The sequence below is a fragment of the Rhamphochromis sp. 'chilingali' genome (genome assembly GCF_963969265.1).
Source record: "Rhamphochromis sp. 'chilingali' genome assembly, chromosome: 12".
Classification (NCBI taxonomy): Eukaryota; Metazoa; Chordata; class Actinopteri; order Cichliformes; family Cichlidae; genus Rhamphochromis; species Rhamphochromis sp. 'chilingali'.
The window spans coordinates 36,957,745-36,984,510 of record NC_137939.1 but is presented as its reverse complement, the minus strand read 5'-3'; the positions used below and the strand labels follow the sequence as shown (position 1 = coordinate 36,984,510).

General features: G+C 48.5%; 1 protein-coding gene across 6 annotated transcripts in view; it reads right to left on the bottom strand.

The window, feature by feature from the left end:
- Window positions 1-26,766, bottom strand: part of LOC308407498 (nucleolar protein 4-like) — a 119,005-nt gene that overhangs the window by 39,622 nt on the left and 52,617 nt on the right. For all 6 annotated transcript variants that reach the window (XM_080899153.1, XM_080899155.1, XM_080899154.1 and 3 more), the window contains one exon: window positions 14,677-14,827. In XM_080899153.1, the coding sequence (XP_080755279.1) occupies window positions 14,677-14,827 (151 nt within the window). The remainder of the gene's footprint in view (window positions 1-14,676; window positions 14,828-26,766) is intronic.

Below are 26,766 nucleotides of genomic sequence, written 5' to 3'. Positions count from 1 at the left end.
GTGTGGAGGAGGAACCAAAGGTTTTGAGCAATAAGTGCCGGAGCTGCAAGTACCTCCAAAACTGACTTTGTGGCAACTGAAACTGTGCTTTAAGGTCGTTGAAGGACTTGAGAATCCTCCCCTGATACAGGTCTCCGAGAACAAGTATCCCTCTCTGGACCCACAGTCTCCAGAAAAACGGCGATTTATTAATGCAGAGTTTGGGATTGAGCCATATGAAAGCCTCAGTGTGAAGGTGGGAGTTAAAATTTAGTAGCAAGGCCACCTTCTTCCAGACCGTCTGCAGGAAAGAAAGAATGGGGTGGGTTTGTATATCTGGTGGGAGCTTGGTGGTTAAAATGTGCATCGGAGGGAGTGGTGAGCACAAAGTACTCTCCAGACTAAGCCATGGGGGGGCTCGTTCTGGAGGGAGGGCCAGTGAACCATGTGTCTCAGACTGAAAGCATAATGGTAAAATAGTAGATTTGGGACCCCCAGGCCTCCCGACTCCACTGGCTGCTGTAGCTTTTTAAGCTTTATTCTAGGGCGTCTGTTGTTCCGTATGAATTGGTTGCATAATCTGTCAAATTGATGGAAATATTTTGATGGGATTTTTAGCGGGAGTGTTTGTAGTAGGTAATTAAATTTTGGAGCACAATTCATTTTGATGATGTTAACTTTACCCCAAAGGGTGAGGAACAAAGGGGACCATCTAATTATGTCGGTTCTGAACTTGTCCAATAGAGGTTCAAAATTAGCCTGAACTATGTTGTATAACAAACGGAGGAATGTAATGCCCAAGTATTTAATACCAGTCTGAGGCCAGCTGAAATCCCCCGGCTGGAACAGGGTTTTGGGGCAGAAGGCTGTCAGAGGGAGCGCTTCAGACTTTGACCAATTTACTCTATATCCTGATATATTAGAGAACTGGTTAATAATTCTCAAGAGAGCAGGTAGAGATCGTTCAGGCTGTGATATTAGGACCAGGCCGTCATCAGCATAGAGCAGGGGTGGCCAACCCGCGGCTCTCGAGCCGCATGCGGCTCTTTGCCTGGTTTCATGCGGCTCTTACGTTCATATCAAAGTTTATGTTTGTGTTTTGATTTTTTTTATGTTGTTGTTTTAAAATGTGCGCGTTCGCTTCGCTTGAGTTCAATACGGTATTTTCATCAAATGCGCATGTGTGTGAGATGAAAATACCGCAAAGTTTCCCAGTAGGAGCAAGTTCGCCCTTAAAATGGCAGGAAAAAAATGCACAGCAAAAAGAAAATATGAAGATGAACACAGGACGTTTTTAACAGAGTGGGAGAGTTTATATTTTTTTGTTGAACGCAATGGTAAGCCATTCTGCCTTATATGTCAGACGTCATTAGCGCATTTCAAAGCTTCAAATCTTCAGCGCCACTTCAGCTCACTCCATGCTAACATCGACCAGGAATTTCCAAAAGGGACTGAACTTCGCAAGCACGAGTTGGCCACTTTGAAAAGTCAGGCAGAAAAGCAGATACAGTTTTTCCAAAAATTTACGAAGCGGTCAGAGACCATAACGCTCGCATCCTATCAGCTGGCTTGGAACATTGCACGGGCTAAAAAGCCATACAATGAAGGGGAGTTCGTTAAAAAATGCCTCAGTGATGTTGTTGAAATCTTGTCTCCTGAAAACGACAAATTAAAACGCATGGTATCAGACGTCCAACTGTCCCGCCACACTGTTGAACACAGAATATCGGACATTAACACGGCTATTGAATCACAGTTGCACTCTGACCTTCAAGCATGTGAGTATTTTAGTGTCGCATTGGATGAGAGTTGTGATATACAAGACAAGCCTCAGTTGGCAATATTTGCACGGTCTGTTTCAAACGTGTGTGTGTGTGAGACAGTGCACACAATGTTCATTGTTGAAAATGACTGGCCTGTGGTTTTAGTACTGTAGGAGTCCATTTCTGTCATTATCATGTTGGTGTGTGACATTTACAATAAATCTGGCTGAGCAGAGATGTGTGTGTGTGTGTGTGTGTGTGTGTGTGTGTGTGTGTGTGTGTGTGTGTGTGTGTGTGTGTGTGTGTGTGTGTGTGAGTGTGAGAGAGAGAGAGAGAGAGAGAGAGAGAGAGGGAGGAAAGGATGGGTGATGTTCATGTGTGCCCATGCGTATGATGTGGCTCTTTGCGGTAACACAGTAAAAAAAAAAGTGGCTCTTGGTCTCTGACTGGTTGGCCACCCCTGGCATAGAGCATCAACTTGTGGTTATTATTGTGGACCTGGATACCTGGAAAATCAGGGTCTCTACGTATTGTCGCTGCCAGAGGCTCTAAAGCTAAAGCAAAAAGCAGAGGACTCAGTGGGCAGCCCTGTCTTGTACCCCTGTGGAGGTCGAAGGACTGTGATATAATACGGTTCGTTAGTATTGATGCTCTCGGATTGTTGTAGAGAAGTTTGACCCACCTTATGAATTTTGGGCCAAAGCCAAATGCTTCCATTACACAAAATAGAAAACGCCACTCCACCCTGTCGAATGCTTTCTCTGCATCTAGGGAGAGGGCTATAGCTGGAGAAAAGTCCCCCGTAGGGGATTTATTCTGGGTTGCCCACATAATATCAATTAGGCGTCTAATATTATCGGCAGAGCAGCGAGTCCGAATAAAGCCAACTTGGTCGGGGTGTATTAAGTAAGTCATGACCTTATCTAATCTGGTTGCTAGTAACTTGGCTAAAATTTTGCAATCGCAATTGATCAAGCTTATTGGTCTGTAACTCTTACAGTCAAGCGGGTCTTTGTTTTTCTTTAAGACAAGGGAAATAAGTGCCTCTGACAGTGTTGGTGGCAGGCTGCCCTTATCCAGGGCCTCCTCAAACATTTGCAGGAGTAAAGGGGAGAGCTCCTCTGCAAAGTTCCTGTAAAACTCTGCTGTAAACCCATCCAACCCAGGGGCCTTGTCAATTGGGAGATTTTTGATTACCCTTAAGATCTCTTCCTTTGAAATTGGGGCGTCCAGGGAGTCCACCTGTGTCCTAGAGAGAGTTGGGAGGTTGAGGGGGGAGAGAAAACTGTTAATTTCCTGAGAGTTTGCTTGTATTTCTGAGGAGTAGAGTTGCATATAGAAATCTCTGAAGGCTTCATTCACTTCAGAGGGTTTTGACACCATAGTGCCATCCTGTGCTCTAATTGCTGCTATGATAGTCTGAGCTTCTTTTTGTTTAATATATCTTGCAAGCAGTTTGCCAGGTTTATCTCCATCTTCGAAGTATTTCTGCCCGAAATAGAGAAAACTCCATTTTCTGAGTCAAAATTGAGTTAAACTCATATTTAAGTCTAGTTAGGTGGGTCAGATTTGCCGAGCTCATGTCTGCCTTAAAAGCGGCTTCAGCTATGGCAATCTTCCTCTCCAGGTCTATCTGCTTGGACAGAGCAGTTCTTTTCTTATATGAGGCATGCTGGATGATGAACCCTCTAATAAAGGCTTTCAAAGCTTCCCATGCTACACCCGCACTGGGAGCTGTAGAGAGGTTGATTTCTATATAAGAATTGATCTGCTCTCTCAAGGAGTGGAAAAAGTTGGGATCATGTAAAAGGGTTGAGTTTAGCCTCCATTTGGGAGACTTGGGGGGGCTACCAAATGAGCTCAGATGCAGGAGCACCGAGGCGTGGTCAGAAACGCGTATACTACCAATAGAGCAGGACATTGCTGAGGGCATGATAGAATTTGACACAAGAAAATAATCTATTCTTGACAGAGTGTTGTGGGGGGCAGAATAAAAGGTGTAATCTCTGGTGGATGGGTTGAATACTCTCCATACGTCCACCAAACCCAAGGTCCTACACATTTTTATAGCGACCGAAGCTGATCTAGAGTGTCGCTGTGAGGGAGTGCTTCGATCCAGTATATCATCCATGACCAAATTGAAGTCCCCTGCTATCAGGATTGGGTAGTCGCCCATATCACTAATTTTGCATTCCAAGTTTCCAAAGAAGGTGGGGTCGTCGATGTTTGGTGCATAGACATTGCTTAAAATCATCCTATGGCCTTGAATCTCAGCCAAGAGTAGCAATGTCCGCCCATCTTCATCCTTAACCATCCGGGAGCATTTAAACTGTAACTGCTTATGAATTAAAATTGCGACACCCCTACTCTGACTGCTGCCACACGAAAAGAATACCTGACCCACCCAATCACGGCAAAGTTTATCTGACTCTTGGGGAGACAAGTGAGTCTCTTGAAGAAAGACAACGTCAACTTTTTTTGATTTGATAAATGTCATGATCTTCTTTTTTTTGATTGGATGGTTAAGGCCTTTTACATTCCAGGTCATCAAAGTAAGGGCCCTTTGTTGCTTATTCGCCATCATGCAATACGTATCAGACGCATAGCAGTGGGGTAACTTATTATTAGAACCAGGAGTTCAGTACCGAGTGGACAATATTTGGAAGGCTGGCTGTAAGAAAAATGGGGGGGTTTGGAAGTAAATAAAAATAACAACTGATAAACATTTAAACAGATACGTCTGGGGCAACCGAGAACACTAGTCACCCTCAGGTGGGCTATGAGCCCCAGAAAGCAAAACATAAACTTCATGGTCCGTGACTCTAACCAGTCGAACAGTCATAAACAGGACCCGTCGCCAGCAGCAGCAGCATATTAAGTCGTCGTAATATGAGGAAAACAGTCATTCTGGGACTTAGCTAACTGAACAGACCTCTATGCAGGTTGGTTAGCACTGTCCCCTGACAAACTGAAAAGGGCTTCATGACAACTGAATTACTAAAAGAGGAATTTAACAGTCTTAGTGAGCTTCTCTACCAAGCAGATTGTGTTGTATTCTCAAAAGTAGCACAACTGAATAAATCAAATAAAGCTGTGAAGCCCTATAATATTGAAACTAAACAGTTAAGAGGTGCAAAGTATAGCGTGTACAGCGTGTTAATTAACGCTAGGGCGAAAAGAAAGAGAAAAAAAAGGGTAGTGTTTAAATCCAAGCCCTGACTGTAAATAACTCAAGGTAAAGACAGAATGTAGTCCTGGGCTTTTTTGGGGTCAGTAAACTCACGTCTGCCCTCCGTCATTTTCAGCACCAGCACCGCTGGGAACAGTAGGGAGAACTTTATCTTCCTGTCGTGCAGCAGCCGTTTACAGGGATTAAATGCCGCTCGTTTGTCCGTGACAAGTTTGGAGTAGTCAGGGAAGATCATAATGCGGTGGCCGTTCCAGTTCAGCTGTCCCAGCCTCCGCGCAGCTTCCATGATCTGTTCCCTGTCCTGGAACCGCAGAAATCGGGCGATGATGACCCTCGGGGGATGACCGTCAGGTTTGCGTCTCACCAGGCTGCGGTGTGCGCGGTCAATCTCCAGCCCGCCCGGGAAGTCGACCTTCAGGAGTTGTGGGATCGCGTTGCGCACGAATGCTAGAGCGTCCGATCCCTCGCAGCCTTCTGGAAAGCCGGCGAAGCGCAGGTTGTTCCTCCGTCCTCTGTTTTCGATGTCGTCTAATTTCTGTCGTAGAGCGTTCACCTCGTCACTAGTAGCAGGAGGATTTTCCTTTAGCGCTCTGCTAGCATCCTCAAGGAAATCTAAACGAGACTCAGTGTTGCTTATTCGAGTAGCCATATCCGCTAGCTTAGCCTCCACTGCCCTCGTAGCAGTTTGGATAGCGTTCAGCTTGCTCTCTTGTGTCTCGGAGGTTTCCTTAAGTAGCACGTAAATACTTGCAATGTCTTTGGCCATTTGTTCAGTTGTAGCAGTCTGAATAGTATCCGACATTGGAGGTGAGGGCGGGTGCACATTAGCTCTCGCCGAGGTTTCCTTGCTAGCGCCTTCTTGCCATCGAAGCGTACGTTTTTGTTGGTGACTCGGCATTTCTGAGCTTTCACAAAGAGTCTTCAAGCTTCCCACTGTCCTGAGGTTATATTTTGTAAGTGCTGTGTAGCGTAATGCTCTAAGTCCAATGCAAATTAGCTGCCGCTGTGACGGAGCTTCCCCATTCAAGCTGCCATCTTGACCGCCCACGTCACCGGACTCCCAGAATCACAGTTTTAGTTCAAATTAGGCTTCAATGAAGCGCCTTTAGTCTGTACACACACACACACACACACACACACACCTACCTCTGTGTGTGTGTGTGTGTGTGTGTGTGTGTGTGTGTGTGTGTGTGTGTGTGTGTGTGTGTGTGTGTGTGTGTGTGTGTGTGTGAGATAAATGAAACAGTGAAACCACAAAGTTGAGGTGGAAGATAAAATGTGGTCTGATCCTCGATCAAAGACAGGAAGTGGAGATGAAACTTCTGTGTGGGCTGAAGCTCGACGCAGGAATTTGACTGTGAGCTCTCGCTTCTCATTGGTGCAGATACAGCACCTCCCATCACCTGGTCCTGATGCACCTGAGGAACAGCGCGACACTCACATGATTCTAACGACCGAAGGCGTCGTTGACACATGAAAGCAGAACCAAGCCATCGTATTCAGAACGAAGTGGACGAGCAGTCCTGGAACCAATCAGAGCTCAGCCTGAGCCCCCGAGACAGGAAGGACAACGACCCCCGAGGACCTCGACCCCCTGTGTCTCACCTCATTACACCAACTTTCACGTCCCTGAAAAAGTTCCTGAGAGTAAAAGCTGCAGAAAGCTTGCGTGGAAGCGGCGCTCGGGGGCGGAGGGAGGACACGAGCGCCGCACTTTGTGTTTGCGTGAATAGATACGACATTGAACAGAGAGAAAAGGAGCGAAGACAACACAACGCCACAAAGGCTGACCCGAGCGTATCATCGCTTCTGTTCACAGAACAATGCCGGAGCGCCGAAGGACGACTGAGCGGCCTCGACTCTGAACGTATTCACGTGTTTTCACACGGCGAGAAGTAAAACATGAACAACGGAGAGCGATGAGGAGGGCGGAGCATTAACACAGGAACATGACGAGCTGGAGCCGAGCGGCTTGGCGGCCTCGAACGACTCATCGGGATAACGGAGGAAGCACGTGTGACGGAGCGACGGGCATCAGTGTCCCGCCGACACGAGCGTGAGCTCCTCACCAACACGCCGCAGCTCAGGAGACATGAGAAGCACTGCTGTGACACTGAAGCCGTTTGAACCCCCAACACCTCCGCCCTCAAACACCACCCACCATTTCTGCTGCAGCCGAGGAGTGGAGGTCACATTCAGTGCTCCTGAAATCTCATCAGGATGCCAGCCTCCGCCCACAGCAGCGAGCGGACCAGCACCTGAATTCTGGAGCTCGCCACGTCACAATTATTGGTTGGAGATGGACTTCGTCAGGGCTGGCCGTTTGATTTGACGGTGTAAGGGTCGGCGAGCTGAGGGTCTGAACTGAGCCTTTACTGAAATCAGCAGCAGAACAAAAGCATCACAGGCCTTGATGCTCGGACACGCCGCCATCGCCAGACACTCGCTACACGTGTGCGGCTTAGACATGACAGCGTGACCTCGTCCTTCAGCTCGTTACACCCCCCCTCCTGTCAACCTCCCCCACAGCGCCCCTCACCCACTTCAACAAGCAGTTGTTTGTTCACCTGTGTGAGTGTGTGTGTCTCTGTGTGAGTGTGTGTGTCTCTGTGTGTGTGTGTGTGTCTCTGTGTGAGTGTGTGTGTGTGTGTGTGTGTGTGTGTGTCTCTGTGTGAGTGTGTGTGTGTGTCTCTGTGTGAGTGTGTGTGTCTCTGTGTGTGTGTGTGTGTCTCTGTGTGAGTGTGTGTGTGTGTGTGTGTGTGTGTCTCTGTGTGAGTGTGTGTGTGTGTCTCTGTGTGAGTGTGTGTGTCTCTGTGTGTGTGTGTGTGTCTCTGTGTGAGTGTGTGTGTGTGAGTGTGTGTGTCTGTGTGTGTGTGTGTGTGTGTGTGAGTGTGTGTGTGTGTCTCTGTGTGAGTGTGTGTGTGTGTCTCTGTGTGAGTGTGTGTGTCTCTGTGTGTGTGTGTGTGTCTCTGTGTGAGTGTGTGTGTGTGAGTGTGTGTGTCTGTGTGTGTGTGTGTGTGTGTGTCTGTGTGTGTGTGTGTGTGTGTGTGAGTGTGTGTGTGTGTGTGTGTGGGTGGGGTGGGGGGGGTTATGTTCCCTCTGAGGGGGGCAGCTGATAACAATGGGTACAAATTTCAGATTGGGACACTTTATGGAGCCAACCTTTGGACGTCCTCTGAACCATAAAACACCATAAAACAATAACACACACACACACACACACACACACACACACACACACACACACACACACTTTAAGGCAGTGTAATAAAATAAGGAGGCACACCTGGGGGGTGACCTGCGGGGCCTCACAGATAAGAGCGAGGACGGCGATGTGGACAAGCGTTCACCTCGTCTTTACTCGTGCAGTAAATCAGTTGCACAACGAAGACGCCAAAAGTAAGGACGCGGTCAGCAGAAAGCGAGCTCTGACTGCACACGTGCAGAACATCCGCCGTCGTCACCCTCGGGTTCTTCCTCTGCTGGACTTGTGAAACGTGTGATATGAAAATGCGAAATATTTTACATGCAGGTAGCTTCTCCTTTCTCAGGAGTGAAAAAAGCAGCCAATGGCGGCGCGTGTGAGACCGCACAGTCCAGCGATGACTAACACTCCTTCCTGTTACTCAGCATCGCTCTCCACCGCACGCAATCAGACGGAGACTGAAAACAGTCTCGTCTGTGACAGGGCGAAGGTCACGGGAGCGTTCGGAGGGGAACGGCGAATCTGCAGACAGGCCTTCCCCCGGAGTGGCCCGAGGTCAGGCGGATGTGAGACCGTCTCTATCGCTCGCCGAAGACGACAGAGAGCAGAACAACAACCGGTTGAGGTTTCCGGCTCCCGGGCTCAGCGTGATGTTCTCCGTCACATAAAAACCAGAAAAGATGGCCGTCAGCCGCATGCTGCCACGTGTTAGCAGCGCCTCCATGAAAGGCTGGAGCTCCGCCTTCTGTTAGTGACTTCACAGCAGCCATGTTATTGGTCACACGATGCCATTCAAAATGCTGGCAGCTACAGCCGCCCATGTCCCAATCCACCTGTCAGTCACAGAGGCCACGCCCCTGATGATGCAAACAGGCGAGTTGGTGGTTGGTTTCTCTGCCTCACACTGCTCAGAGCAGCTGATCCATCTCTGCTCCATCACAGAGTGATGAAGAGTCCTCTGAGCAGTGACTCTGACACATTTTCCATCAGCTTTCTCTTCTATTAGTGACGTCTGCATTTCCCAGAATCCTCTCATCAGTGACCCGAGAGCTGCTTTCAGCCTCAGAGTGAGCGCCACAATAATGGGCTGGGAAAATTGCAACGCCGCTGCAAACCCCATTAGGCCATTTCCACAAAACGCTCCACATCCCACAGTGCAACACACACACACACGCGCGCACACACACACACACCAGGCTGCAAGCCCACGCCGCTCTGAGAGCTCAGCAGGTTTAGTCAGACGCTTGTTTAAAGAGTGTCGAGTCTCTAGCAGAGCTCATTACAGGCAAGCAGGAGGCTGCAGCTAATTACTCACACGCACATGCACACACCTCTATACAAACACGTCAACAGGTTGTGCTCAGACACAGCAGGAGCTCATTCCAGCCTAACAAAGTGTGTGTATATATATATTATATGTTGTACATATATTTATTAGTTTCAGATGTAGCCGTTCTTGTATTTTGCACAACTCTGTTGCTTGTGAAGCTCGCACACAAGAATTTCACTCACATGTGCTGTACCAATGTACCTGCACATGTGATGCTACAATAAAAGTGATTTGATTTGAGATCTGTGTGTGTGTGTGTGTGTGTGTGTGTGTGTGTGTGTGTTTGGGGAGGAGCTAATATTAATTGCACAGCCTCTTAGCATGTTTTAGTTTCAAGGTGTGTGTGTATTAATAATTAAGCAGTGACTGTAGCCGGCACAGCAGACACACACACATACACACTTACAACATTTCAAACTCTTCATCTTTATTGATTTCTTCTCCTTTTTGTGTTTTAGTTATTTTCACTGCGTTGAGGCGGGTCGCTCCTCCACGATGTCTCCAGCGCGTCTGCTCCCCGAGCTGAGCACCATCTGAGCTGTGCTACCGACCGGAGCCTGCTCCCTGCTTTGGCCCTGCGAGCGTCAGCCTGAATAACCTGCAGCAGCTCCGTGCCTGTGACGCAGAGCGCCACCACCCTGATGTTTGACCATTCACTGAAGGAAACTTCACAGAGTGCATTCTGGGTAGACCTCAGGCTTCTATCAGGAGTCTCAGAGTCTGCAGCTGATACCAGGATGGTTCCTGCTGTGGCAAAAGTGCCTTCTGAAGTTTCCTCCAGTGAATGATCGGAAACAGATCAAAGATGGAGCAAATCTGATCTGTCCATCGAGGCTCCTGCAGCGCTCCGATCACCCTGCAGTTTATACAGGAAATGTCTCGATGTGCCGGCTCCACCAGGGGAGGAGGTACGCAGGATTTAATCTAATGCTCCTTCCTCTGCTCTGCCTCCAATTCATGCCTGACCTCCACCCTTCAATCCATCCTGCACCCTCATCCTCAGACTGCCTCCCCCAGCTTGATTGCAGGAGGGGGGTCAAAGTCATCCTGTCACTTGTTTCCACCGGCCTACTTTCCCGCTGCGCCACATCTGACCAGGCAGAGGGGAACGGATGTGTACACACACACACACACGGAGGTGAACTCTGCTCCTCGTCACTCTTCATCCTGCCCGTCCTCCTCACAGCTCACCTGTCCCACTGTCCTACCTGTCCATCCTCCTCCCTGGACACAGCAAAGGCAGGCTCTCAGCATCGAGGACACCAACTAGGGAACATAACCACTAAAATAACCACAGCCAGACAAAAGGAAGAGGAGGTGAAATATTAGGAGCAAGTGCAGCACAGACGATATCGAGGCCCCTTAACTCCAGCAGTCCTCGTGTCAGTGAGCATCTGCATACTGAGGCCTAAATAACTGCTTTTCTAATCCGCTTTGTTACACAGGATAGCGTGAAAACGTCGCTTCCACTCGATTTTCTCCTCAGTCAGAGACACAAATGTCTTTGAGCGCTCGTCTCGCTCGTGCAGGACGCTGCACAGTCTGACAGGTACAACAGCTGGCAGGAAGGAGAAGCCGTCCCCTTACTGGGCACTGAAGTGTCGGAGTGTTTGATAATGATCGTAAAACAGAGCGACTCAGCCGTGGATCTGTCGTGGCAGTGAAAGCAGTTTGTTCATTCTGAGCTGTGTCTTCATGTTTCATGGTGAGGCTGGTTCCACTCTCAGGAGGATCAATAAGATCAGCTGCTCTTTGTTGCTGAAGAACAACATGAAGCTGTGCAGCACCTTCACAAACAAGGGAAACTTTACTGGAACATCTGTAACAGCAGCAGCTTCCACCTCAGTGTGTCATGTGATCACTATGTTGGCTCCTCAGGTTCATGCTCTCCCTTCCTCCTCCTGATGTCACTCTCATCATCCCTCCTGCCCCGTCTCCATTCCCCTCTCCACCCTCAGCTCGTCCCCTTTGGAGAGGATCTGTGATGTCAACTCCATCTCCTGACGAGCCCTCTTCATCCTCGTCCTCCAGCCAGGGGGCGGGTCAGCAGAGCAGAGGATCTGGTGTGGATGCGGCTTTGGGGGAGGGATGAAGAGGACGCTTAGCAGCCAGAAACGAGAGGCAGTTGAGGGGCCACTTATGAGGGGGACGCACTCCCCTCGGAGGCAGCGCGATGTGGAGAGGGCAGCAGCCTCTCAGAGAGCGCCGCAGATGACCGAGAGCTCAGGCCGTGGTCGTCTCCTCCAGCAGCAGCTGAATAAATTTACACAGACAGCCCGAGTCGAGGTTGACGCTGCTGCAGAGCTGCTCCGCCACCGGCTCTCATATCACAACTGTCAGATACAAACAGCTGGACGGAGCCCACGCTCTGGACCTCAGAGCACGACTGTCCTGACAGAGCCCGCAATCACCAACATGATTGATTCATACAACACACGACGAAGGACACGTTCTTTACACGCCTGCGTTCATGTTGGTTTCATCAGGACATCGTGCTGCTGCTTTCTTTAAACTCAGTCACCCACTAACCATGGCTGAGTCTAAGTAGTGAGAAATGGTACATAGTAGCTTATTTCAGACTCTTTGTTAATCTGATGCCTCTAACCTCCCGCTGAGATACCGCACGTGCTCGCTGGCTGCTTCGTGCAATCGTCTGTCGACGCTCGTTTTTCCTGAACCCGGCCGGCCTCGGCGGCAGGTGTCCAACCGTCAGTCTGGACCAATCGTGAAAGCTCTCCACCTCAGCCGTAAAGCCGAGCGGAGGAGAAAAGAAGTCGAGGTGGCGCTCAGAAGCTTTTAAAGGTGATTTACTGGCTGCTCCTGAACACGGCGGGCGCTCCGTCTGCAGTGCAGAAACAAGCTGATGGCTCGCCGCTGAGGAAACGCCCACCTGATATTAACACGGCGAGTTGGATCAAGCGCAAGCTGTTTGGCTGCAGCTCCTCCATCTCCTCGCCGTCAGAGCAAAGAGCCGCTGCTGAGCGCCGACGCCGCTCGCAGTAACACGAGTTTAAAATAGTGGCGCTTTCACTTTAAAGAGCAGCTCCATGAGAGTGTAGAAGCAGCAGGGCGCCGGGGGCGGGGCCCGATAACAATTGCACAGCTCTCCTGATGGTAAACTGACAGGCAGCACACAGACGGGCCTCGCACTGACGTGAAAGACGATCAGGATTTCTTCATCTTTTAAAGAAGATGGCGATCGGAGCCCCCCCCGTCTGAGCGTGTTGGAGATTCCTGCTGTGCGTTAGAGGCCGGGGGGGCTTTCTGCCCGCTTCCCTCTTGGATCGGACTCTAGCAGGAAGCCACTTCACCCTCGCCGCTCCTCTGAGTGCGGTGGCATTTGGACGCCTACGCCGCTGCTCTGGCGTCTATGCGAGGTGCAGGCAGCACACTGACCTTTGAATAACAAGGCCCTGTACACTCCGCCACCCACTGAAGGCTCACAGCTCGCCGCCTCCAGCTGGCTCTCTCCCACAATGCAATGCTCTCCAAACAGTCCCAGCACCAGCACCACAGACACAGGCGAAACAGGGACTGTAGCGCTGATGATGCTTCCACCTGCGCGCCTCATTGGTTGGTGGATTTTATTTTATTATGACATCACGCATCAAACAATATGCTAACAGCTAACAGCTAACCTGAGCAGAACTCAGCGCGGCGGCGTCTCCAAGAAACAGCATGAAAAATGATCATCATCGTCCCTGCACGTTACAGCACCTCGTTAACCTTTCTAATAAGGACAGCAGACACCGACTTCCTGTCCAGGCCCCTGACTTCCTGTCCAGGCCCCTGACTTCCTGTCTGATCAAATACACACTGCATGATAATGAGGGAGCCCACAGGGACAATATACTACTGTTGTATATACCACAGAGCAGAGGTGTCAAATATAAGGCCCGGGGACCATTATCGGCCTGGCAAAGAATCCATTCTGGCCCCGTCTTTAAAGTGAAGAAGAGAATAAATTTAGACGGTAAAATAATGACCTCCAATCCACGCCACACCCAATAATCATGGACGGGGTAAATAGATACAGAAATAGATGCACAGTAAAGCAGAAATCGGTCCACTAAAGATCAAAGTGTGTTAGAGCGCAAACATCTCAGTTTACACAAAGTTACGTTTATTGTGATGGTTACTGTTTGGAAAAAGCCACGATTAAGTGTTTAATCACAAACATGTTTCCTCCTCCTGCAGCAAAGAGGCCAGACTGATGAAGATCAGCCACCCTCCTCACATCAGACTCAGGGTTCAGTGCTGTGTATTGATGAGCGGCGCGCACGCACACACACACACACACACACACACACACACACACACACACACACACACACACACACACACACACACACTTGCAGGTAATTGCTGTATTCTTGCAGCATTAGGAGACGAGTGTCTTCAAAGTGAGCGCTCCTCACAGCAGGAGGACCTATTAAAGGAGTAACGTGAAAGAGGAGGACAGGTGAAGGTGCGACACAGACAAACTCTTCGAGGATGTTTCAGCCACATCACTCCCAGAGTACCTGCGAGACACCAGGCTGCTCCGTCACACTGAGGATGAAGCTTCCACGTTGTTTCTAATGAATAAAGTTCCAGTTTGGTTTAAGGTCTCTGCTGAAGTCTGAGGACGCGAGCGTGTTAGCTTAGCATGGCCGGAACAAAAAGCTGAATGTTGCCGACTTCCACCTGAAGTTTCTACACGTCCTCGTCTTCAGCAGCTCTCAAAACTACACAATCATCTTCAGGTGGAAGAAGGCGTTATTTGGTCTTTCAGGTGGGCGTAGCTCAAAGTGATGTCACAACAACTGCACAGGTGTGAGAGGATCATGTGACTGCAGCACTGGCTTCAAACACACCAATCATAGCAAGCCTCTAAAACATCCTGTTACCTCGTTAGGACGGCCCACCTGTGGAAGGCTTCCTGTTTCCTATCACTTTATTCAGCAGCAGACGGCGCCGGCGCGCCGCCATCACACGAGGTGACGCAGGAGAAGCTTCAGCGAGATGTTTCAGCGCAGCACATTATCTGGTGTGACCTCCTGAACCCGCTGCAGGGATTAACAGCAGTGAACACAACAGGAGCTTTTCTCTCTGATCACCATCTGCTCTGTCCACACATGCATGTTTCAGATAATCCGCACGCCTTCAAAGGAAACCTACACATCATCTCCACAAACGCAGCGCCCGGCGGGCGTGACGCCGCTCTTACCGTCGTCCTCTTTGCTGTGGGCGTTCTGCGGACTGTGGCGCATCCTCTCTCCGTGGCTCGATGGGCTCAGGTCTGACGCTGCTCCCAGATCGGCTGCTAGCCACGTGGGCTCGCTCATCTCGGCCTCCTCGCTGCTCACTGAACTGTCATCCTGAGAAACACAGACACAGCACGGTCACACATCCAGCCTCAGCCAATCGCGTTCGCAAACCAAGCACAGCTACATGTAGTGATGCGTGCCCCGCTGCAAACGAGGCTTTGGTGTAAAGTACTGCTGACATTTACAGAGACGGGAATATTTAAGAATACACAGGAAATCAGCAGCATCAGCGGCGCCGATGCATCGGTGCATCAGCCTGACGAGAAAAACACACTGAAGCTACAAAAAATAAACATCTGGAATAATAAAATCTGAAGTAATCCAACTGTGGGAACGACCAAAATCGAAAGAAGCAAAAACTAAACTTCTACCTAGGACTCGGCGATATGACCCCAAATTCATATCTCGATATTCTTTAGCTGGATGGCGATATATACGATATACATCTCGATATTTTTTTAAGCCATAAAGAACAAACAGAGAGTTCTTAGTCAAAGCTGCGTCCCAGATGTCACACGGGCACTTTTATTAACATACAGATGCACATGAAAAAATTACTCAAAAATAAATTATGAGCATTTATTAAATAATAATGCTCCATAAATAAAAGAAAACAATGTTGTTTTTGTGCATAACAAAGAGCTCACAACTGTGCAGTCAAAATGTAAACTAACAGACGCTGAGCGTAATAACAAAGATTTCACAGCAGCTCTGTTCACAACTTCTACTGCGCGACCGACAGCCTGGAGTTTGAAATCCTCTTCTAATCCTAATCTAACGTGTCTCTTACAGGTGCCATTTATGGTCCTTATACACACACAGTACTGTAATATTACGTCGAAGCACAGTATGTATCACTCCGCGAGGCTCCTCGGTAGCTGTAATGCTCCGACAATCCATCAAGCGGTGCAGCTCCATCGCTTACCAAAGTCGTACTAAAACATTTTTTGACAGATTGCTGAGCGCCGTGTACCACCTAAAATCGGTTCATGGTCTGGGTCTGGGCTGCATGGCGTTAGTGTGGTTGGCTCGTTAGCGTGATTAGCTCGTTAGCGCGGTTAGCTCGTTAACACGTTGATGCCGTCCAGCCCCACGCACGGGCCGATGCGCAGTAACTCGTTAACGGAGATTTGCCGTGTCCATCTTGTCGCTGCCTGCAGGTGAAGCGATGGGGGAGGAGGGGGAGTTGTGTTCGGTGAAGGAGAGGCGAGGCCGAATAACGTTGCGTAAAGACAAAAGTGGACGAAAGAGAGGCAAACTTGTGGTTCCACAACTCTAATTATAACGTAACATAGACTATATCGATATAAAGGATATTGTCACATCTTATATCTCGTATAAAATTATATTGATATTTTTTAAAAACTCGATATATCGCCCAGCTCTAATTCTACCCGTGTGTTCTGGCTCTCTCCCAAAGCAGCTTTGCATGAGTCACAGTTTGAAATAATCCTTCTTTAACTCACACTGAGCCCCCCTGCAGCTGCTCACTTCATCCTCTGTCTGAAACAAGCTGATTTAGCTCCTCCTCCTCCAAGAAAACTTTCTCCCCATTGGCTGCCCCTCACAAAGCGAGTTTATGCGAGCATCCAGCCCTGAGGCAGGTGATCCATGACGGGAGATCAGGAGGAGTTTAAGTTAAAGTGTTGCTTTAAGAAGAACTGTTCCATAAAGTTTGTCTGCAAACTTAAAGCAGACGATTGGTTCAAGCTTCATGACGAACGAGCTCTGAGTAAATGACACGCGTCACTTTGTGTTTCCCTTTTACTTTAAATTGACACATCATCAGAGAAACTGAATCTGAGATCCAGGAACAAGCAGGCAGGTTTCGGTCCATCTCCACATCAACAAATATTCTTGGCGTCTTCTGTAACGGATGAAAGATGGAAATAGACGAGGATCACACACGTTCCCTCTCAGCCGACGATGCATCGTTAGTGACACAAACCAATCTAAAGATTTATTAGAGAAAAACAAGAAACAGCCCCCAAGCAGGACGTGTGTCACGAGTCACGTCTGTGATCTCCACAAGCACACACACCTCGCCAATGAGCTGCTCCGCCTCCCTGCTGATAACCCACAGCACTCTGCATGCCTGTTTAAAGTCACCTGGATGAATCAAACTGTGTTTACCTGCCGTTTGAAACCGTTTTTAATCTCTTTATTTGCCTCTTTGTCGATGTGGGCATCCGTGGGATCCACCATGACGCCCGCTCCCGCGGTTTAACCCAAACATCAGAGCAAACAGCGAGCAGGAGGCGAGAGCGAGACACCAAATCAAACAACACGAGCAGCACCTGCAGGCCTCGCCAGCAGCACCAGCGGCATGCCGACGTTTCTCTGAGCTGTTTTTCCTCCACCTCAAATACTCAAATACACCTCGGCTCAGGCGGAGAACGCTGGGAAACACAGCAGATCTCATTAAACTATTATTAATATTACAATCCTGCTTATTCTGATTTTTTAAAATGGTCACAGACCGTGTCTTTGGACATCAAGCCTTTAAGACCTACCAAAGTCCGCCAGAGCTTATCTTTGTATTTTTACAGGCTGTAGTGCCGTTTTTCAGAGCATTTCAAGTTGCTATACATCAATACAACCATTACATCCCAGATGTTAATAATATGTCTGCATTAGGTCCATAGTAACTCCGTAAATTGCAAAAAAGCGGAATAAACTTCTAAAAACACCAGCATATCTCTGTAGGAAAACACTAAATTTCCCGTGAAAATGACGTCACTTCCGGTTTCGGGCAGGTAACGGCGGACGTGCGATAGTTCGCGCTGACGTCTGTTCCAATGTAGGAAGTGTTACGAACAGCTGATCAGATCAGCAAACATGTTTCTGGAATATTATGTTTTTGTTGCTGCAAGTGCTTTTTATGCAGTTTTTGCAAAGCTACATGTGGAAGGAAACGGTGACCGAGGACAAGCTGATGGCATCAGATGTAAGTACAACTCCTCCGGTTTCATATGCAAAAATTATTGCGCTAGCTCACGTGGTTGCAGAGCTGCCGGGATTTAAAAATACTTAGAGTGCGCCCGCTCCGACCTGTCATAAAGGGTTAAAGTGATGTTGTTTAAAATTGGTCTCCACTCGACTTTTCCCACAAAAAACAACAGTCACAGATCAAAATAATCCTTCTTTATCTTATCCTTGGGCTTGGCGCAGACCCTCAGCTCCTCCTCCCCCCCTTCACCCATGACCACGAGCTGTGGGGCTGAAAGGATGAGATCGCGTATACGAGGAGCACAAACGAGCTTCCTCTGAGAGCGTCCGGGTCGGCCTTCAAGCTCGGCCGCTCAGGAGGAGCTCACCCACACTGAAGGGAGGCAGCTGAGATGTTTCCACGCTGATAGCTCCCAGGTGAGGTGTTTCTGGGAGGTTCTTGGAAGGAGACCAGAAGCAGAGCCAGGGGCTGCTTCCAGAAGAGCTGGAGGATGGAGACTCCTGCCCTAACGTGCTGTTAGACAGCGGACAGGTGGAAGCATGAGCTACCAGGTTATGACCACCTCGCTGGGTGGTGACGCTGAGGCGTTTCTACCCACGCTTACAAATGCTTTCACGCTCCGAGCCCGACATGAAAGTCAGATTTATTGGGATCCAAACAGCGAGCGTGTGCCCACACAGTGCCACGTTATGTGAGGCGGTTCGAGTCTCGTTATATTTTAATGAGATGATTATTAGCTTTGCCTGTCAGCAGCGAAGCTACTCCTGACTGTGTCCCAGCCATCAAACACACGTGCAAAGCTGGAATCAGCATCCCGGCGTTTTCCATAATTAGATCTCAGGCACTACGACCGCCTTTGCTTGTTACGGACATATTCAAGGAGACGACAGACAACGAGCCAAGAAGGTTGATGTTCTACAAACTGAGGCGAGGAGCAGAGACCTCAGAAACATCGCAGTGACATCAAAACTCGGAGCAGGAACACGATGCATAAAATGTTGAGCTAATAACGAGACAGCAGAACACGAATGACGTAAAGCCAACAACACAGATGCAAACGCACAAACACACGGGTTATTCCTGCGTGCTGCTAAAACATAGATGCATTCATATAAATGTAGTTCTGTCTCTGCATTGATTCACGTGACGCGGTTAGCATTGACTGCTCTAAAGTGTTCCCACAGAAGGCAGGTCGAGGTGCAGGCAGAGTTTAAACTGAGATGTTTAGATCTAAGGAATCAATCTCAGCTGCTTCGCACAGAAAATGAAAAAGCTTTCACGCACTCAGGATGAATGAAGCAAAAAGGGCTTCAATAAATATTAGTGGGCTTGTATTTAATATTCACCTGAGTGGAAATGAAACTTTAAGAGGTCACGGTGCTCTCCTCACTCACAGAGCCGCTGTTGATAAGATGATGAGGGCCAAGAAGCAGCGGTGAGCGTGTATCTGGGCTTTTGGAGCTAAATCAGAGCATTAGAGGAAATAAAGCTGATGCACTTTGTGCTGCGGCTGCATAATGAAATAAAACGGTGAAACACTGCAGGGGAATCCAGGGTTTCCATTTAAAGATGCAGTCTGTGCGACCGCTGCAGCTCCTGCATGAGTCTGTGTGGCAGCACCGACCCACATCTGTCTGTTAACGACAGCTCTCGGAGGAGGAGTTTCCCCGGGCTCGTCGTGCTGGATTAGCATCCTCACCGCAGACGCCATGACTGCACACGCTCACTGGAAGCAGCCCAGCTACACAGGGGGAAGTCCCTGCACGCCACTGACACACATACAAGAAGGCTCGCTCTGCTGATGTCACTGAGCTCTCAGGTGACTGACAGTTCAGCTCCTCCCACAGGACCTTTATACACGTCCAGCTTTCCTCAGGATCTGGGCGATGTGCACAGACAGGAAGTTGTGTCTCTGACTCTCTGTGTGTCATCAAGCAGCAAAAGAATGAAGCCAGTATAAAAGCACCCAAACCTACAGTTCCTCTGACAGCCAGCAGAGGCAGCACTGAGTCAGTCCCATGTTCAATGTTTACAGTACAAACTGTTTCTATAGATCATTTCCTGCCTTCACCTGTACGAGAGCAGAATGCTAACATAACTCACCTGCTGACAAGATAAGGGGCGTGGCCCCCTGTGGTGACACAGGTAGCTGCTAGGCTAAGCTGGACCTGTGGACCGCGTTTGTGCTGTTGAAGCTTTTTGGAGCATTTTAATTAAAGATGGAACAATCACAGTGCGGCGTCTTTGAAAGGTTAAAGGTCGCTCCAGATTTCTCTTCCCGTCAGCAAATCCAACAAAATCATGGAAGTAAAAATCCGTGTCCTGTGTGAGGGCTACAACTCCTGCCTTTGGCTGAAGGTCGTGATCCTGCATCTATGACGTCAGCAGCCTAACGCTAACGTGGATTTGTGTAGTTTTTGTTGTTGTTGCTCACACTGGAAATCACTATTAACAGTACAAGTTTGTATCTAACTCGAACTGCTTCTTCTCCTTGTGTGTGTGTTGTTTATTAATGTTCTCAGTAATGAGACGTCCTCATTTCCATACAAATGAACTCGAGCGCTCCTGCCTGATAGATACACTGAAACAGGGTTTGGAGCCATCGCACAAACTCAATAACACACTTTAACCTCTGTGTCCATGCTCAGACCGACATCTGCCTTTCCTTCTGTCTGCTTTTTAACAAATCTGTCATATTTACTATGTTAACATTAAACAGATCAGACGTTTATGATCCGAGTGCCTCAATGCTAACGTCACCACCCACTGGCTCCCAGCAAAACACCGACTCACACACAGTCCAACACTCCACACAAGCTAACAGCTAAAGAGGCTTTACACAGGGTTGAGACAGAGAGCACAGTACAGTTAGCCAGCTAGCTGCCAAGTTAGGCAGGTAGCAATTTGTCTACATTAGCATAGAAGCTAGCTAAAATTAGCCACTGGAGACCTGACTCACGGAGGGCCACTCCATTCACTGTTATAAGCTAATTTTAGCTAATAGCAGCAAGCACTGTAGCACTGTTTTCTTACACAGATAAAAAGACACTAAAGTCAAATTTGGTCAAAGACTTTTTTCCACCACATCATATCACTTCATTTCATATGCTAGCCTTAGCCTGCTCATTAACGCTACAGCAGGTAAGCTAACACAAGTAGCTAACTTTAGCTGTTTGACCCGCAAGAATAACTGCGTCAGTCTCATTAAGACCTTCAAATTATAGAGAATTGATGGTTTTCAGGATCAGATCCGACCCTTAACTCTCTGTTTTAGGGCTAGCTGGTTAATGACCAACATGGATGAGCTACAAACCATCCCACACAGAATAAAGTAATCCAATGATTCTCCATCACTACGAGAGACGTTGAACAAAAAATGTTCAGAAAAACCAAACTGAGCCCAGACTCAACATGGCGATGATGACGAGGAGGACTGAAGATTATGAGAGGTGTAAAAACAGTATAGTGCACCTCAGATGAATAATTAACAGCCTCCTTCCTCTATTGTCTATTTTTAACAGGAAAGGAGAAGAGTGAGAGAAGCAGCGAGAACCTTAACTTCCACCAAAGAACAACGGAGGCGGCTTAGAGAAACTGAGGAAGAGGAGGAGGAAGCATGATTGCTCCACAGCAGTCAAGCACACCTGTGGTTTAAAGTAAGGATGCAAACTAAAAACTGACCAACACGTCCCATCAGAAACACCTCCGTGGGTCGTTACAGATGGCAGGAAACGAGAGATTAACTCCGAGTAACGGAAGACGAAGAGGAGGAGAAAGTGGAGAGGAAGGAGGTGAGCTTTGGAGAACGAATTGGACAGAGGAGATTAAAATGAGACGTTTCGGAGACGAGAGCAGCTGAAGCTGTGAAGGATGAGGAGGGTGAGAGGAGCATGTGAAGGTTTGAAAGAAGAGGGAGCAGTGGGTGGTGAGGAGGAGCAAATGAGGAAGATGTGGTGTAAATCGTTCTTTCTGAGGCTCCGGGTTTCTCGACCCACAGCCCTTCCTTGTCCCTGCAGAGATCAGTTAGTGGAAAATAAATTACTGCATCCTGAAATATTTCCTCCTGTAAACCAAGCCGAGCGTCCAGCTGTCGCCCAGCAACCGCGCTGCTTCTCATCTGTTTCTGTCCGTGTGCTCGTCCCAACAATGCTAACCACGTCTTTGTGTCTGCACGAAGGGAACAGTGACGGCAGCGCACGACACGACCTCTGCAGAGCGCAGCAGGTCAGCCAGTCAGCCTCGATTTTACACCAAACCAGCATCTAAGACCCATTTGAAACACATTCTTCACTCTTCCCATATCCTGAAGCTGAGAGGCCTTCTTCTTCATCGTTAGCGCTGCCACAGCAACCATCAGGATGTTCTGCTGTTCGTGGAAAAAGCAGGAAACTGCTGAGACTTTGTTGACAGCTGACCTGTCACCTGTTCAGGTCACCTGCTGCACTTTGTGTTCGTGCTGATGGTTTCAGGTTTGACGGTTAGACCAACGTTAGCCTGAGTATGGAGAAGGCCCTGTAACAGCGTCTCTTCCTGTTCTTCTTCTTCTGTGGTATTTGTGACTACTTGAATTGACTTTATTATTGACTTCTCTGTTTGTTCCAGCATTACAGACCAACAAATGATCTCACTATTCCCATTCCTCCACCTCAGAGGAAGCAAACATTCCTCACACTCCTCGGTAACGGGACTGCAGGTGTCTGAACTACAACTTCCAGAAGAAAAACTACAAAATCTCACTTGACCGCCACGATGTTCCAGCAGGTGACGTGATGGAGCCCGTGTTATAAACTGGATCTCTGTGTTTCCCTTCAGGGTCCTGAGTCTCTTTTGTCCACTTCCTCCCTGAACTCTGGAAACCATCACTGACAGCAGCCTGCTTCACTGTGGGAGTAAAATTAGAAACCAGAGCTGCACCAGCCACACATTACTGTGTGTGTGTAGAAGTGCTCAGATGGCTGGTTTTCGTGTGTGTGTTTCCAGAGCAGAGCAGCCGGATCTGCTCCGAAGCCTTTGCTAAGCTAATCGAGTTAGCCACCGGACAAACGGAAGAAAAGGCCTCGTCCTGTCGGAGCTCATCTCCTCTGTTCCCAGCACATCCCTGCTTTCAGGAATCTCTGTCTTCCCAAACATTTGGCCCTTTCAGACAGACACGAAGACGGATGCAGGTTTTATTTAGAAACCTAACGAGAATCAGCACAGATGTTTGTTACTGCCACACTCTCTGGCTGTGCTCAGGTTTCATGTACCAAATGATCATTAGCCAGTCAGCAACAAACAGCAGAAAGAGAGCGCGGAACGACGATGTAAGTTACATTTATATTACATATAAATAAGTAATTGTAGTTTATGATGATTGTAGGTGGAAAAACTGCAAGGTTTGGATGTGACGATCTGATTGGACAGTTAAGGTTAAAGACGACGGCTGGTCTGGGGTCAGGGTTAGGGTGCTGCTGCACCAGGAGAGCACCAAGCTGTTCCAAAAACACCACTATGTGCATTAAAGGTGTTTAAACAGAAGTGTTGTAGCTCCAGCTCCACCGGATAATGACTGTGCTGTGGCCATGATGACCTCATCAAACGCCTCGCCGCTCACTTGCCGAGGACACGTAGAGAAGACGTACTCGTAACCTGACCCTCCACGTTAGACCTGACGGTCTTTCACCTGGATGTCACCTGCGGCAGGAACCTCTTGACAGGCGGAGCTGCTGAAGCCGGCTGCCAGCATCCATCACCCACTCACACCCAACGGCCGAGCGTACGGGGAACAGCAGGGCGCATCGTAAATCGGCCGCCGTGGGAATGTTTATACTACAGTTCAACAATCGAATAATAAACCTGGTGATTTCATAAAGGCTCGTTTCATTAACTGACATTAACCTGAGACTGTAAACTGAGCTTAGACAAACACCTGATTATCCTAAATTAGAGATTAATGTCTCAGTGTGTACTCTGACAAACTGATAAGGTCTGTGGAGGCCCTGAGGCACACGCGTGTCTCATCAGTCACACGGTTCCTGATCAGCAGCCGCCGCCAAACGTGTCCGGCTCACTTCATACAGCACGTTTCACGGTTAAGGAAACAGAAGGAGCTTCCTGCATCACAGACGGTGTTCATCCGACACAGGCTCACTGACAGCCAACCACAAAACAAAGAAATCGGAGCGACCAGAGAGCAGGGTGCACAGTGGGTGTGGCCACCTGAACTACCAATGGGAGTGAAGGTTACCTGACCCGTGATACAGGAGTAAACAAAGGATTAAACATGTGGTGACGCTGTGCCTATGATTACTCTGCTGTTAATCAGTCACACTTTTCACTGATTGGCTGTAAACAGAAGGTTTGAACAGCAGGTGGGCGTGGCTTCTGTCCCTGACTCGGTAAATCTGCTTTTATTAACCAATCAAAGCAGTTTGTTACTACGAGCTACATTCACAGGCACAAGCCGACCTGATCAGGTCTATGTGACATCACAGAGATCCACGAGCTGAAAAAACGGATAATCTGAGTGTTGAGGGACTCACACCGTCCGTGTTAACACGAACACACTCCACTGCAACAGACACGTGACAAGAACATGTGGATAACAAGTGCACATCTGTTTTTAATGAAAACTGAATCATTCAAATGTTCCCCACACATTTGCGGCGCCGTGCTCCTGTTAAGGATCCACGCCTGCCCCGAGGCCTGACACAGGCGGCTCAAACACACTTAATTAAAAGAAGCATGTCTTCAGATGGAGGACTTGAGCTTATTAATTCAGGTAGTGGGCAGCTTATGTAACACAAAGTCAGGACAATAAGCCGTCCGTCTGGCTGCGCCAACATCGCGAGGGGGCAGCCGTCAAAGTTCCCTGAACCGTCTTTCATGGAGCTTCACTATGAGGAAGACAGAGAACAGGAGCGTTTGTGATGAAGCGGCGGATCGTGTCCTGTCTGACGCTGGAAACACAGACAGGAAGTGATGGAGAATTACTGTGAGCCGCTGACCCGGCTCATGACCCGAGGGGACCAGGGTCACTTTAAGAAACCACACCTACCTGAGAGCCAATCACCAAACATCCTTCATCTTTTTATTATTCATGTGGATGAAAACGTCTCTCGTACTGAATTCATTTCAGTCGTTTCGTAACATCAAGGAAAAAAAGTTTGTTCTCCAAATAAAGTAATTGCTTTGCATGTAATCAGATTACATAATTAAACAGTATCATCCCTGGATGCTCTCAAACAATTGCAGTAAGAAACCGTTATCCTTAACCTCGAAGGAGAGGTCAGAAGTCAAATGGCTTCTTGTCAGTTTTCCACCAGTAAATGACGATGTTGACCTCGGTGGATGGAAGTTCGATCGGGATCGGGTCGTGAAGAGCTCCGCCTCACCTCGGCTGCTGAGCTCTGGACCGTGCAAGAAGGCGGAGCTTCGGGTTTGGTGCACAGTGAGATTCTAGGATTTTGATTGGATGTTACTGGGCACGCCCTCGTCCAAACTCCTGGAAGCAAAATGTGTGGATGTGGAGTCGAAACAGTTCTAAAGCTACTGTGATGATTATTAACGATGTTAAATCTGTCAAACACAAAAAGAGCTGCTGCACATTTTATTTTGAAAGGAGACACGGCTTGTTCCTGTCAGTGCACATCATGTTTGGTACACAAACTGCGCCTCTCTCCTGGCGGAGCGGCCGACATGAATTTCATTAAGAAAATCAATTAAGGTGGACGTCTCTCGCCTCACACGGAGGGGCGGAGGAGGGCGGTGCGCCTCGTTCTTTGTTCTCTTTGTTTTAGAGGCCGCGGTGCTGCAGAGCCGGACCTTCAAGCCCCCCATGTATCTCCCCCTATTGCTGCCTCCCTCCCCCCATCCCTTTACCCATCTCCTCCTGCTGCCCCATCCTGCCAGCTCCTCCTCCATCAACTCTCCATTACCACCTCCCCCACCTCCACAGATTTCACGTTTCCATCCTGCCCCCACCTCCTCCCCCTCACTGTCATGTCTGTGGTTTCCACAGAAACTGATGTCTGTTCTAATGATGCTGATTTGATAAAATTCTGATTCCATAAATTTAAGAAATGAGCCTGAAACTACTGGTCATCATCTACTCCCTTCATCATCACCATCACCACTTTTTTTTTTTTTTTTTTTGCCTGTCCCGTTTGGCTCTTTTGCCATCAGAATTGTTGTCTAAAGGCAAAGAAAGATGCCCAACGGATTTACTTTACCAAACTGACCATCCCAGCCTTGCCGTAATGGTCCATTTGATTCACCTTTTATTGTTTATTTTATTTTCACTTGCTAAATACGGGACAGACTTGACTGGGGGAAAGAAGGGGAGAAAGAAAGAGGGAAAGAGAAACAGCTGAGAAGAGGGACGGGGGAGAAGGGCAAAAGACAAAAACCAACAGAACGGGCAGAGAAAAAAAAATGCATATATCAATCACCTGGATCACCTGCTGAGAAAGAAAAAAGAAAGCAAGCAGAAGAGAACAAGAGTAATAGAATAAACAACATCACAATGATATATGGGAATATGACAGTAAATACTAAATGTTAAACATTATTGTGCAGCACATAAGATCAACAGAACACAGTGTGCTTTGAGGTAGGAGCCAAAAAGGGTGTAGTTTGTGGGTGTGATCACCCGTGTGTACACCTGTGAGCATGGACGCGCTTGTTTTTTGTTTTTTAAAAGGTTCCTTCATGTAATAATCTGCTAGAGGGTGTGGGGGGGCCACAGCCCCGTCCTCCAGGGCGTGAAGCAGGTGTGGAGGAGATCAAAACTCCAGACATCCAGAGGCCCCCAGAACACAAGAGACCAAGGAAGACCAACAGAGGGGCAGCCGCGCCACTGTCCCAGAAAGAGCTGAGGAGAGTCCCAGATGAGGGCTCACTCAGCAGCCGCGGAGCAGAAGCCAGGGGGGGTTGCAGTGACGCGCCCGTGAGCTCCGCCGGCAGCCAGCTGCGCCTGAGTGCATCACCACCACCACTACAGGGATCTTCACTCTGCAGCTCGTGCTGACATTTTACTTTATGAGCATGTGTTGGTGAACCG